Consider the following 13,483-nt stretch of genomic DNA (forward strand, 5'->3'; position numbering starts at 1 on the left):
AATAGCGCTAATCCGATGAAAGGACCCCTCATTCCCACGTCCACATTCATCAGGGATGACTTTACCTTAGGCAGGCAACCTACAACTTAAAGAGATTGTTATTTTCTTGTGAATTGTTACATATGCATTATTTTCACTTTTACTTTAAAAACTTTTGTAAAAACGATACTTGTTTCTTTATTTCCTGCCCCGCGCGAGGTTCCATCTCTTTCTTCCCGGACGTATAATACTGCTTGTGTTGTGAAGGGTGTTGCGGCTGAACGTACGCTAAGGATATGCCTTTGAGTCATTTGCTGTCTTTTTGCTGCTTGCTCTGAGCACATGATGCTTGCCTGCCAAAAGCAATCCAACAACAGCTAGCTTAGAGGTCTGTTGACTTGTTTTAAATGATGGCTCACTGCCTGGTCTCGCGTGACGTTGTAAAAGCAATACATGTCTTTTATTTCTGGCCACGGGCGTGGTTGAATTCTTTCTTGCAGGATGTATAACGCTGCTCGCGTTCGGTCGCAGCTTTCTCCACATGTGTATAGTGCCGGTTTTTTTTTGTTTTTTTTTTTGGGCCTTTCTAATTTCCCTGGTTTCATAGTCTCTAACCTGCTCTGTATGTGTTTAGCGCCAACGTTTGTAAACGTCTCTATGAAGTTCTACTTTGTCTTTTACTCACTGTCATTTAATTCTGAGCCGGATTGGACATGCTTTTTTTTCAATTCCACTTGTTCCGGGCTGATAATTACTTTCCTTATTTTCTGAATTTGCACCTCAATTATTCTTTTTTGCTCTTTTTTCTGTCCAACGCATTTGAGTCTCTTTTCTCCGCGCCCGATTGGACGTGCTTTTTTTTTCCATTTCACTTGTTCCGGGCTGATCATCACGTTCCTTATTTTCTAAATTTGAACCTAGATTATTGTTTTTCTTTTTAGCATTTTTTTCTCTCCATCGCTTTTGGGTCTCTGTTCTCCGCGCTTTTCTTTCTTCTTCGTTTAATCGTCGACGTTTTATTTCTACCCTATTCATTTCATTTCTACCGTGTTGACCTTATACATTTTATATGCACGGAGAGCCCTGGAGCTGTGTGTGCATGACTGCCTTTACATTACTGATTTGTTTTTTTTTTTATATTGCTTGTAAGTGTGTCTTGCAAGACTCTCGTTCTGTGTTCCTGTGAGACTCACCGTGGCAGGTCTCTTTCGTCTCGCGGGTCTTTAAATTATCTTTGGAGAAAGATCACGTATCGTAGACTATCAGGACAGGGGACAGGATTTCTTTTATATATATATATATATATATATATATACTGTATAGTATAACTGAAGTACTTTTGAATGATTCCAGTCTGGACTCTTCTTGGGTATGACGTATATTATTATATACACGAATTTGGGGATTTTCTGCCATTCTTCTCTGCAGTGCCTCTCAAGGATCTGTCATGTTGGATGGAGACCATCAGCAGACAGCTATTTTCAGGTCTCTCCAGAGATGTTCAATTGAATGAAAGTCTGGCCTCTGGGTTGGTAACTCAAGGACATTCCCAGAGTTGTCTCTAAGCCACACCTGTGTTGTATTTTCTTTGTGCCTAATGTCATGCTACTGTTAGAAGGTGAACCTTCTGCCCATTCTAAAGTCCAGAGTGCTGAGTCAGGTTGTCATTAAGTTTTATCTCTGTACTTTGCTCCATTCATCTTTTCCTCAACCCTGTCTAGTCTCCCGGTCCCTGTCACTGAAAAACAACCCCAGAGCATGATGTTACCATCATCATATTTCACTGTTGAAATGGTATTGTACAAGGTGATGAGCAGTGCCTTGTCCTCCAGAAATGATGCTAGTCTTTGTTTTATCAGACCAATTTTGTTTCTCACAGTCTGATGGTCCTTTGGGTGCCTTTTTTGCAAACTCCAACCGGGCTAGTTTTTTTGTGGTGTAAAAGTGTTGAGGAAAGGTACTTTAAACTCTAAGGTTCTTTTTGCATTGGTGGACATGTTAATGGAGGAAAATGCCTTAACTGTTAGCACTGATTAACATATACATCCTGCAGAACTACTTATTCAACATTAACTCAACACAGATAAAGCTCAAATACAAAGCAAGAATATCTCAGCAGTGGCCGAGACTAGCTACCTCAACTTCAATACCTTACCAGGAGTTTGAAGCCATTCTACTCACGGGGCGTCTCTGCTGGGATTTACTTAAGTGTTGGTTCGTCATCAGATTGCTTCTGACAGGGCTACACTTCGGAACACCCCAGTAAAAGCCAGGAATGGCTACTCCTGTCAGGCTTATGTATCCCGATGTCTACACAATCCAACACAAGCCAAGGGCAAATCATTACCCCAACAGTGCAACACCTAAATGGACAGAGTTTTGTTTTATTAACAATAATTGGTCAGTGCTAAATGTCAGTAAGCAACAGCACAACTTTAGCAAAGCAAACCTCAAAATATTTCAATCAGAAATTATGTTTATTCGAAGGAGAAACCAGGTGTAAATGTTAGGTATGAAAACATACAACCTGAATGATTCTGATCAGATTCACGCAGCAAGCTTTGTACCAGGTGGCTATAGCTTGGGTTGTTGCAGTCTTTGGTTTCTTAAACCAGGCATGGTGCTTGATGAGCTAAGAGGCAGGCAGTCTGTGTAGGTGTAGTCAGACCAAATTATCTTCTTTGGCAGTTGGTTCTCTCTCTCCTTCTAGTCTTTTTTTTTTGTTCATTATTTCGCCTTGTACCATTTCTTGTATTAAGAATTTGTTAGTTTTTGCATACCCCTTGGCAGTTATGATGTCTCTCTGGCAGTGCCTTTTTAAAACTCTTTAAATTTATAAGGTCTGGCTGACTGCCCCTTTTCACAATAAAACCCTGCCTTGTGTAAGATATTACATCAATGTTTTGGATAACCAATAAGTTGCCATGGCCAGGTTTATACTTTTGGCTAGACATGAAACACAGCATGCATGCACTGGTCACTTTATCTAAGCTTAAATATATACATTCTAATAAACAATGACACTCTTTAACAATGTATACTTATTTTCCCAGAATTCCAGTCTATCTCTACTTTGCATGCACCCCAGACTTTTTTCCAAAATCTGACAGCCTTGGAGAACTACCTCATGAATATTAATGATTTGATCAGTTCATTTATACCTGCCTGACCTTTCAGTTACAGCATTTCTCACATGAACTCTGGCCCCAAAAGTTAAGAGTTATCTAAATAATTCTAAAATAAAAACAATCAAAACACACAAACTAAATATTATGAGTTGTATTTAGCATACAAAGCTCAGTTTTCCTATGGTATTTCATCTTCCATGTGTATCCGAGGAGTTGCTTCCGTTTCTGGCCCATTTGTTGAGCATTGCAATGATGGTTATCTTACCAGAAGTTTCTCCAAACTTCACTCAAAGACTTTATGAATCTATATGAGGTAAGATTTATTTTTTCAATTTACTAAAATTAAGTCATGTATTTTAATACGTGTTTTTTGCACACATAACAATACTTGCACTTCTACCCTGATGGGAAAGAGATAGGCAATAAACTCTGGTAAAGCAGAATGAAGAGCCATTCAAGACTGAGCAGTCAGATGAACCTTTTCCTTTTTCCTCCTCAGACGGATAGGATGCCAGTCTATCACAGGAACACTAATGGGCACCCACCCACAAAAGTGACAAAGAGGCCAGTCTTGAGCCACCAATCCACCTAACCAAGATGCCTTAACAGTGTTGGAGGGCAACTCCTACATGGACATGGGGAGAACATGCAAACACACATTGAACGGGCCACCACTGTGCCATTAAGCCGTTTTAATTAGTATTGTTTTAGCTTTTTTTCAGCTAGCAGCCTTGCCATTTGAACTTTAGAATAAGTAATCCACCTGAAGCTAAGCATGTTTGGGCCCGTCCAGTACGTGGATGGGAGACCTAGGAAAAGCATGGGTTTTTGCTGAAACAGTGTTGGTGAATCCATCAGGGGACACAAATCTGTGTTGATCTTAACGTCCCAGTTTAGTGACGCAGTCACTGTGCTGTAAAAATCACCATCATCCTTTGGATGAGACATAAAACTGAGGTCCTGATTCTCTCTAGTCATAAAAGATCCCTGGGCATCCTTTAAAAAGAGAACAGTGTTTCCCAATGTCCTGGCTGAATTGCCCACACAGCCTGGTTATTTTTGCCCCCTAATCATGCCCAGTTTCTAACTGGCAAACTGTTTCTCACTCCCTCACAACCTAAGAGCTGTGTGGTAAGGACACTGCCCCAAGAATAGCTGTCTTCATATCATCCAGGTGAATGTTACATGTTGGTGTTGGCTGAAGTAGTACAGTAGGGCTTAGTAAAACTTTGATCAACATTAAGCTCAAGAACAAAACAATGAAGTAGTAAGGTAGTAAAGTACTTGACAGTCCACCTAGAGTCACTGGTAGGTGAATTTCCCATTGGGATTAATAAAGTATCTATCTATCTATCTCTGGACTATAAAATTAAAGTGGAATAACAATTCATAATCCACAAGCTAATAGGAGGGAGCACATGCAAACCACAAATTTACGGTAACCAAACCAGTACTAATCATCCATACATCGATCTACTGAACGTGCCTAGTCCATTAAAGGGTTATGTATATTAGAAGCCCATCTTGGCAGCTTCAGACTCCGTAAACACCGGATAAAAGATATGCCATGACCTTTCTACATTAAAAGTCACTGAGGTACTACCCCACCAGATGTTATACAAGTAAAACTTCCTTCCATAATTTATTAAAAATATAACAATCCTCAGCCGTTAAGCTACATCATTTGCTCAAAATGTAATTACTTATCTAGGAAAATGCTGCTTCTTGAGGTACATGAAAGTGTCTTTGTGCCAGGTGCTACAAGCCTGGACCAGTTGGCCCTGCATTGTTCTTTTAACTTCAGGCATTTGTGTGTGCAGGCATCGTACCTGTATTTTCCAATTTAGCTACTGGTGTTTTGAAGGTAATCACCCCTGTTAAAGTAATAACCTGTTTTTATTTTGTGACACTTTTGCATTTGTGGTTCAAAATTCACATACCGAGGCCGTGCAACACAACATGTTCAGTACCACTTGTTTCCTTAATAGTAGTCACAGAAACTCGGAAGGAAAAAAAGTTACTATGCTTTGCAGAAGAGTAAAATAAAGAACTAAGAAATTGCATAAATCAACAGTAAAAAACCAAAACATTTCTCAACAAAAACAGTCAACTTGTCTAAAAGGAAAGGCCCAATTTGATTATATATCAAAAAAAAAAAAAAAATCAGCTATGTTTGTCATTCACAACAGTTGGTCAAAAAAAAAAAAAATAGGACAGCTGTGACAATTTAAAGGGCCTGGGCTTCTTCTAGCAGTTTTCTTTTGGGACAATACAGTTTATGCTGTTCTCAAATTTTCATTTAATATTTTGCTAATATAGTGGTCTAAATTCTGAATGTAGGGAGAGAAAAAAAAATGCCACAAAAAAGGATAAGGAAAAGCATGTCAAAACCACAAGTGTTTTATGACAGAATAATACCAGACCCTTCAATAAAATGGAAAAGGAAGGGTTCCATTTATGGGCTCACCATCTACAAAAAGTAAATACTGATGAGTATGTGACAAAACATACAAGGGTGGGTTCATTCCTATCCACAATATTTATAGATTTTAAAGTGTCCCTCCCACTGCTCTCAACTATTACTTTGTAATTTTGTTGAAGATTAAAGGTAAATCAACACCTGACACCTTATATACCCTTCATAATTTTAAAAACTAAAACTTTGCTCAAGATGAAAAGACTCAGCATCTTCAATCTTTACTCATGTCTTCTCCACAATCCTGGAACACATCTTTTAACACTGACAGACTTTCTTCAATCCTATTAAATACCCTTAATTTTTGAAGTACACTATTGGGTGTGCTTTTCTAGTTCTAGACGGGATCCCGGTTTTGTCCACGTTGCTTACATTTAAGGCAGTCGACAACGATCTAATTTCGCTCTAAGCCGACGTCAAAACATGCCATCCCAAAATTTCAGGCAAAATTCGCCCAAAAGGTATCCTTTTGCAATCAAATATTTAGATCATGTAGGCGACATCAATTAAAACACCCACACAACCAGTTTGAAGTGTATTTTAGCCAAATTGACTTATCAAGAGCCTTCAAACACTAAATAATGGGCAACAATACACCTCACACAAGAGACGCGTTCGTCAGGTAACTTGTGACTGGAGGTACTTGGGACAAATTTTAGATAAAATTTTATCTTGTGCAGCCACATTTTTAGTATATAGAACAAAATACCTGGGCTGTGCACATGCAGCTTTGACCAAACACACAATACTGCTTTTAAAAAACAAAAACCACCCTTGACCCCCATAGGCAACTTGTTATATACAGAGAACACTTGTTTAGATCCGAAGAAATGGGAGTAGACCTTACACAGGCAAAATTCAGACAGCACGGTGACAGCTGAGCAAGGACCAGAGAAAGTCACTTCTGTAAACCAGAACACTGTGGTGCCGAGTGTTAAGACAAACTGCACATTTAGACAACGGTCTTCTGGCCACTGCATCAGTGAATGATCCACTATACCATCAAGAATGCACTTCAAGGCCCAGGACATCTGGTATGGTAGAGAGGGCATAGCACTTAAGCTACTGAATTAGAAGATGACAAAAACCAGTTAAACCTCAGACCGGTCCGTTGACTCATGGGTGTAATACGAGACTGCACTGGTTCTGCAGCATATAGCCAAACTGCCAGCAACATTTCGCAGGGCCATGTAGGACAGTACTAATTTGAATCAAGTTCACTTCAACCCACAGTTTACCTTTAATGGGGCGACACCTTTTGTAATGAAACGGTCAGAAGCAGTGATCCAAATATGTACATTTCTAAGAAAGATTGTAATAACTAGGTTGGAGATTGCAGCTTTTAACATCACAGAAATCAAAACACTCAGTTCATACAAGAGACAAATGAATACAAACACTTAAAGGATCAAGATTGTTTATTTTTTATTTAAAACATGGTTTTGGACTTTCAAGAGACATACGCAATAACCTGTAACTTTAATTTAAAAGGCACTTCACTCTACAGATGACAGCAGACTGATCCTTTGAAAGGGAGCATGTAAACAGGTTGGTTTCTCTGTAAAACACCAACCAAATCTGCCTCTGCTATAGAACAGTCTGCCGCAATGCCTGCTTGACCCCTTTTAACACCAGCCAGACCCCCTTGTAGGTGGACCCCAAGGTTTTTCTGTAGGACACCTTGGCCTACCAGGGAATGCTGGGGGAAAAACAAAAAACAAAACAAAACAAAAAAAAAAAAGCAAAACAATGGAACCGTGGCTTTTGAAAGCAATAAAAATAAATAGGAAAAAATTTGGAGTAAGACAGCTGCCTTCTGCAGTCCAGGCTTCTCTGTATTTACACCAGACTTCAGAACACAATAAATAGCAACACACAACAATTTTCAAGTATAATGGTGTCTGCAAAAATGCCCAATTGCCACATTCCAAGCTGGTTTCTCTGTATTTTACACCAGCTAATAGCAATGCAAGATAGGCTTTTTGAAATAAAAGGCTAAAAAAAAAAAAAAAATTTACAACACCATATGGGGGTTGACTTGTGCAGTTTGTGAAAGCCAAGAAAGTAAAACTTAAAAGTACCAGTGTGCAACCTACAGACCCTTAGGTGGCAACCTTCTGACTTGGTTAAATTAAGCCAAAAAAATGCAGCCAATAGCCTGCTTTGGAAATTGTCTAATAAAAATTAAAAAAGAGGTGTGGCTAGTGCTACAACTATGATGCATAGCTGCTTTTCTTTAAAAAGATAAAAATAAACCCAATCAAATACTGTGCCATTACATTCACCCTCTGGCAACAAACGAAAGAAAGGGGTTGTAGAAACGGATTCATACATTTTAAGACTGTTGAATGAGCCAAGTAAATGATAAGCACTCACTCAAAAGCTATTGGAGAAGAGGGGGCAAAATTTGGAAATGGCCATAGCACACCACATACAAAAATGGTTTCTGCCAAGAATTAAGTGACACTCTGTCCAACTCTAATGACAAGTTATGGAAATTGCAGAAAACCTGATCCACCTGTCTCCAAATTAAAGTGTCTGATCTAGACTGGATCACCCAGAGATGAAGAAACTAGCACCAACAACAGTTAAGTTCCTTAACTGAAGAATACACATTAGGTTGAAGCAAAATACCACTAAAACTGCAGACAAATTTAGGTTGAAAAGTTTCTGGCACCCAGAAAGGCAAGGCTACAGATTTGTTCATTGCCGTAGAGTGTGCCTTAATGAACTTGAAAGCACCAGTAAAAAGGTAATTTATAGTATCATTCCAACACAGAAAAGGCAGAAGAGAAATAGAAAAATTTAACAAATCCACCCTGCATGTGAAATTACTTACATTGCCTAGAGATTTCTTTTTGAAGTTTCTTTATCAAAACAGACACAGATCCATCCACCCTGCTAAGTGTGGCTAACTTTAGAAAAGACTAACCTCTTGAGGTGGGGGAAAGATGGTCCCATTCACACAAGCTAAGTGTTAAGCAAATTGTATGGAGTGCTTCAGAACTGAATGTAGGGAGTGTGGAAAAGGAAGAAAAGAAGGGTTACTTCAATTCATTCATTTGAAGATGAGAATTGGGACAGGAACTAGAATGCAGGGAGAAAGGAGCCTTTTCCCCTTGGGCCTGGAAGGCTTCTCTGTAATATACACCAGCAGGCCCGAGGAAAAAAAGCTTGACATGTTTAGTATTTCAGCTTTTTGGGTACCTCCCAAGGGAAGGAATCCCTACCAAAATGGCCATAGGCAGCGGTCCTCTGGTAAATTGGTTTCTTCAGGTCCAGCTCCCTGGAATACACAAGTTGTTCATGTAAAAGTGGCCTTGGCCGTTTTGTGACATGATGACACTGGGCCAGCACCTTCAGTCACTTTACTTACCCCTTTCCCCCCTAGCCCAGTCAATCCTTTAGGTGGAAAACTGCAAATTATCTTTAAAAATATTAAACAGGGAAGCATATACAGCAGCAAGGTGCAAACTTAATGCTGCCAAATAAATGCCACTATTCACTGCTATAAATTGCTTAACCAATTTGTTCCATCTTATTTACATAACTTGTGTCTGTTACCCAGTCTTCTCCCTTAATGCATATAAGGCATTAAGATAGGGAAGAATTATGCATTTCATCACAATAAAGCGGAAATCAGGCGACACTAGCCACCACTGTTCTTATTCAGAGTACATAAATGAAAAAGCTACAATTCTAGCTAGATTTTCCTGCAAAATCTAAATCTATCCAGGAAATGCATGTTTGAATGCTACTCTATGTACAAGAACTTGGATCATGCCTTTTACCTGACAATGACCCCTGGCCGGAGGTCAAAGTTTTTCTTGACTATGTCCAATAGTTCCTTCTCACTCTTCTGTGATGTCCCATAATGAAAAATGGAGATAGAAAGAGGATGGGAGACTCCAATGGCATAGGAAACCTATGTTGTAAATATAAATTTACACTTTCCTTTAAACATAGACCAAAAAGATATTGTCTAAAGTTAACACCAACAAAACACCTATAACCTGTGCTTTGAGACTTAATAACAAACACTTGGCTATTAGTTAACTGACCCTCACCTGCACTAGAACTCTCTTGCAGAGACCTGCCTTCACCAAAGATTTGGCAACCCAGCGAGCAGCATATGCAGCAGATCTGTCCACCTTGGTGTAGTCCTTGCCAGAGAAAGCACCACCCCCATGTGCTCCCCACCCTCCATAGGTGTCTACAATTATTTTACGCCCTGTAAGGCCAGCATCTCCCTGGAATAAAGTTTACATAATAAGATTAGATTAAAGAACAAAAAATTCCGAGTATTTAAACACCCCAACCCAAACATATGATCAATACCACAGCAACATACCTGAGGCCCACCAATGACAAAACGGCCACTGGGCTGCAAATGATAAATTGTATCCTCATCCAAGTACACAGATGGAACTACAGCCTTGATGACCTTTTCTTTCAATGCATCTCTCATTTCATCCAGGCACACATCTTCATCATGCTGCACTGAAATCACAATAGTGTGGACACGGATAGGAAGGACAGCACCACGGTCTTGACGATACTGCACAGTAACCTGTACATCAAAAAAAAAAAAAAAAAAAAAAAAAAAAAAAAAAACTACATAAAAACAATAACCTCTTAAAGTTCTTAAAAGCAGACTGCCATCTGATCAAACATCACAAATTTTTGAAGCCAAGACCCATGAAACATACCTGCGTCTTAGAGTCTGGTCGCAACCAGGGAAGAACTCCATTTCGACGTAGTTCAGCCATTTTTGCATTTAGTTTATGAGCAAGTACTATAGTAAGGGGCATACACTCTTCAGTCTCATCTGTAGCATAACCAAACATCAAACCCTAATAATAAATAAAAAAAAATAAAAATTCAGTAAACATAATAGCAAACAAATTGATATAAATCAATCCAGTTAGTACAGACCTGATCTCCTGCTCCTACATCTTCCTCATTTCTGTCCAAATGCACACCTTGTGCAATATCTGGAGACTGCTGTTCGAGAGCAACAAGCACATTGCATGTTTTGTAGTCAAAACCTATGGGGGGGGGGGGGGGAGAAAAGTTTATATTAAAAATAAAAATGTATATTTAAAAAACAAACAAAAAAAAAAAAAAAAACAAACAACACACACACATACTAACCTTTAGAAGAATCATCATAACCAATGTGTTTAATGGTTTCACGAACCACTTTCTGGTAATCAACATTTGCCCTTGATGTGATTTCACCAGCCAAAAGTATCATACCAGTCTTTGCAACAGTTTCTGGAAAAAGTATAATATATCACACATAAAACCCATTCTTCGTGTATCATATACTTAAGTCAGACACACATTCCATGCAAACGAGTGTGTCACATAAACAAAGATGGTTAATTGTGTTACTATACCAAGAAGTTATGGAGTAAGCAAAATCCTCATTGAAAACAGATACAAATAATAGTTTTTCACTACAGACTTAAAATCTGTACATACCACAGGCAACTTTGGCATCCGGATCCTGTTTCAGATGGGCATCCAACACAGCATCACTGATCTGATCACAAATTTTATCTATAGAAACAAGATAGGGCAATTAAAACACCAATGCAGGAACTACATGAGCAAGCGTTCCTAACAGCACTGGCACAAAAAGAGATTTTTTTATTTTTAACATTAGAAATTCTTAAAATCAATTATCCGCTATACTATTAATGACACTGAGCAAACCAGTAATATAACCGCTACTATGCTGCTGACCAAGGCACTGCGGGAGGAAGCCCTTCCACTGCATTGCGAGCACGTGACTCAACTGCAACAGAAAACTTGGCCGGGACGTCTTGATTGGCAGGTCCAGGTAATACGTCGGTGACGCCCACGATGCCAGCAATTGGCGGATGCGGATGCTTGCATACAAACCGTCATGGCACGTTATTGGCACGGTGCGCCAATCTACAAAGCTGGCCACGGTGCAAGCCACAAAACAGGCTCTCTGGCCAGTCCGACTGACAGGGATTTAATTAAAATCAACCCCGATCACGACGCCGCCCCTCCCCTTTTTTCTGAATGCAATGCGTTGCCTTATCTTAAGTTAGCCTCTGGAAAAGCTAGAGCCGGAGCCCGACGACGGGAAAACTACTCGGAGCGAACCAATTCTATTGCTGGAACAGGGACGTAAATATATATCACAGTAACCCGTTAACGCTTGAATATTTAATTTCAATTACGAGGCAGAATGTAACGAAATAATAAGTATGCGGTTTGTCGCACTGCCGATGGCGGGATTTCTACTCTTCCCAGACAAAAAGGCGCCCCCGCCCTCATTTTGCCGCAACTCCATCAGGAGGGCAGCCATGATGACAGACCACATCTGTGTCAAGGCGCCGACACAAGACCTTTAAGCGAAACGATTTTTCGGCAAAATCGGGGCATGTCGACATGTATACCAAGTACCCAAAGTGTCTTTCCTGTTACTCCTAATACATGAGAAACCTCAGATGCCGTTTTTTTTTTTTTTTTTTTTTTTTTTTTAAACATACAAATAGTCGGCTTGACTTGACAAAGAGGAGGTGACATGGACATTTGCGTGCCTATATTTACTCATAAATGCTAGTGAGAGATTGGCGAAAGTGAAATATTAAGTGAAATTTGACGAAGTTGGCCACTGGGTCTATATGTTGGCCTGTGGAACGAGTGAGCGCCCGCATACCCACGCCGCACAACAGGCCACCGCGTGCGCGGTTCAAGCCTGACTCGTGACCGCCAGACACAGTGGCGCGGAGCCATCCGTCAAAGAAGAAGGCAGATTCTTTAGAAATTTGATAACATTCTACCTTAAATGTGACAATAAAAAGCTATTGAGTGGCTCAAGACTTCCTAAATAACATTTTCTTAAATGTTTGTTTTTTTACGAAATGACAACAATTACAGGTCAAATTAAATAGTGAAACGGCTATGGTACTAAATAGGAAATGAGCTCTTTGCACTTTATCGCGAGTAACACGACCACGTGTTAAGTAACTCTTCTATCTATAAAGCTATTACGTAGGAAAGGTTAAACATGTGTAACAGAGAAAGAAAATTCAATTTGCTGCAATGTCCGTACTAATTATATCTTTTTCTTAATATAAAAAATGCCGACCGCTAAATATTAACCAAAAAAAATCTCACCAGGGTGACCTTCTCCCACAGATTCAGAAGTGAAGAGAAAGGTGTCCTCCTCGATAAGGGAGTTGTGGAAACCATTAATCTGTCCGTTCATCATTTTTGAATTGTATGTTTTATTGGTAGCAAGAATTATTTAAATTTATTAATGATCAGCCTGTTGTGCTGCGCTTTTATATGGTCCTTCTTACTCGCAGGTCCGGCTGCTGAATGACTTCTAGAGTCGGCGCGACAGTATTTATCGGTCAGTTACGTCGTCTGCTATGACGTCAGCGGAGCTCGCCCGTATCTCCCCGCCCTTGTGAAAATATTCCGAATATAGAGTGAATGGGAGGGGTCTGCACACAAGTCTTGTTGGTAAAGTTTGATAACAAAGCGTAAATTGTTCGTTTTAATTTTTAACTAAGTATTTATGTGTTCATGCCAATTCAGTTCATGGGTGCAGAAAGCAAAGTCATCCGCAATGCTGGCCGAGTAAACATCACCTGATGCTGGAACTGAGGAGGTTACGGCGGATGACGAATTATTCCTGCCAACATAAATGAAACAAGCAAAAGACAGTTAAATAAACAAGAAGCCGTTGAAATATGTTTGTTTGCCGTGACACTCATTTGCATCGTTTAATGGAGAATAATTCTTGATTTGTTTATTTAGACTAACACGCTGAAAACAAACATATGAAACAGTCATCTTTGTAACAGCGATAAATTAGCCTACCAGCCACCGTTTACTCAGTTACTTATAT

The 13,483-nt window shown here is 39.6% G+C and overlaps 1 protein-coding gene across 1 annotated transcript; it reads right to left on the reverse strand.

Moving 5' to 3' along the window:
- Window positions 1–7,599: 7,599 nt before the first annotated feature.
- Window positions 7,600–12,959, reverse strand: mat2ab (methionine adenosyltransferase II, alpha b). The gene is made up of 9 exons (XM_028799683.2): window positions 12,745–12,959; window positions 11,071–11,148; window positions 10,738–10,860; window positions 10,519–10,631; window positions 10,293–10,436; window positions 9,935–10,153; window positions 9,651–9,833; window positions 9,375–9,508; window positions 7,600–8,869 (listed from the first exon to the last, which is right to left on the reverse strand). Exons 1-9 carry the CDS (start codon window positions 12,836–12,838, stop codon window positions 8,767–8,769), a joined length of 1,191 nt encoding a protein of 396 aa, XP_028655516.1. The 5' UTR covers window positions 12,839–12,959; the 3' UTR covers window positions 7,600–8,766.
- Between the last annotated feature and the right edge of the window lie 524 nt (window positions 12,960–13,483).

The sequence above is a fragment of the Erpetoichthys calabaricus genome, chromosome 1 (assembly GCF_900747795.2).
Source record: "Erpetoichthys calabaricus chromosome 1, fErpCal1.3, whole genome shotgun sequence".
Taxonomy (NCBI): domain Eukaryota; kingdom Metazoa; phylum Chordata; class Cladistia; order Polypteriformes; family Polypteridae; genus Erpetoichthys; species Erpetoichthys calabaricus.

Coding starts and splice junctions, on each gene's coding strand:
- mat2ab (XM_028799683.2), bottom strand. CDS start 12,838: ATGATGAACGGACAGATTAATGGTTTCCACAACTCCCTTATCGAGGAG. Junction 11,149..12,744: donor TGTGGGAGAAGGTCACCCTG/GTGAGATTTTTT, acceptor TTGTTTCTATAG/ATAAAATTTGTGATCAGATC. Junction 9,509..9,650: donor GCAAGAGAGTTCTAGTGCAG/GTGAGGGTCAGT, acceptor TTTACAACATAG/GTTTCCTATGCCATTGGAGT.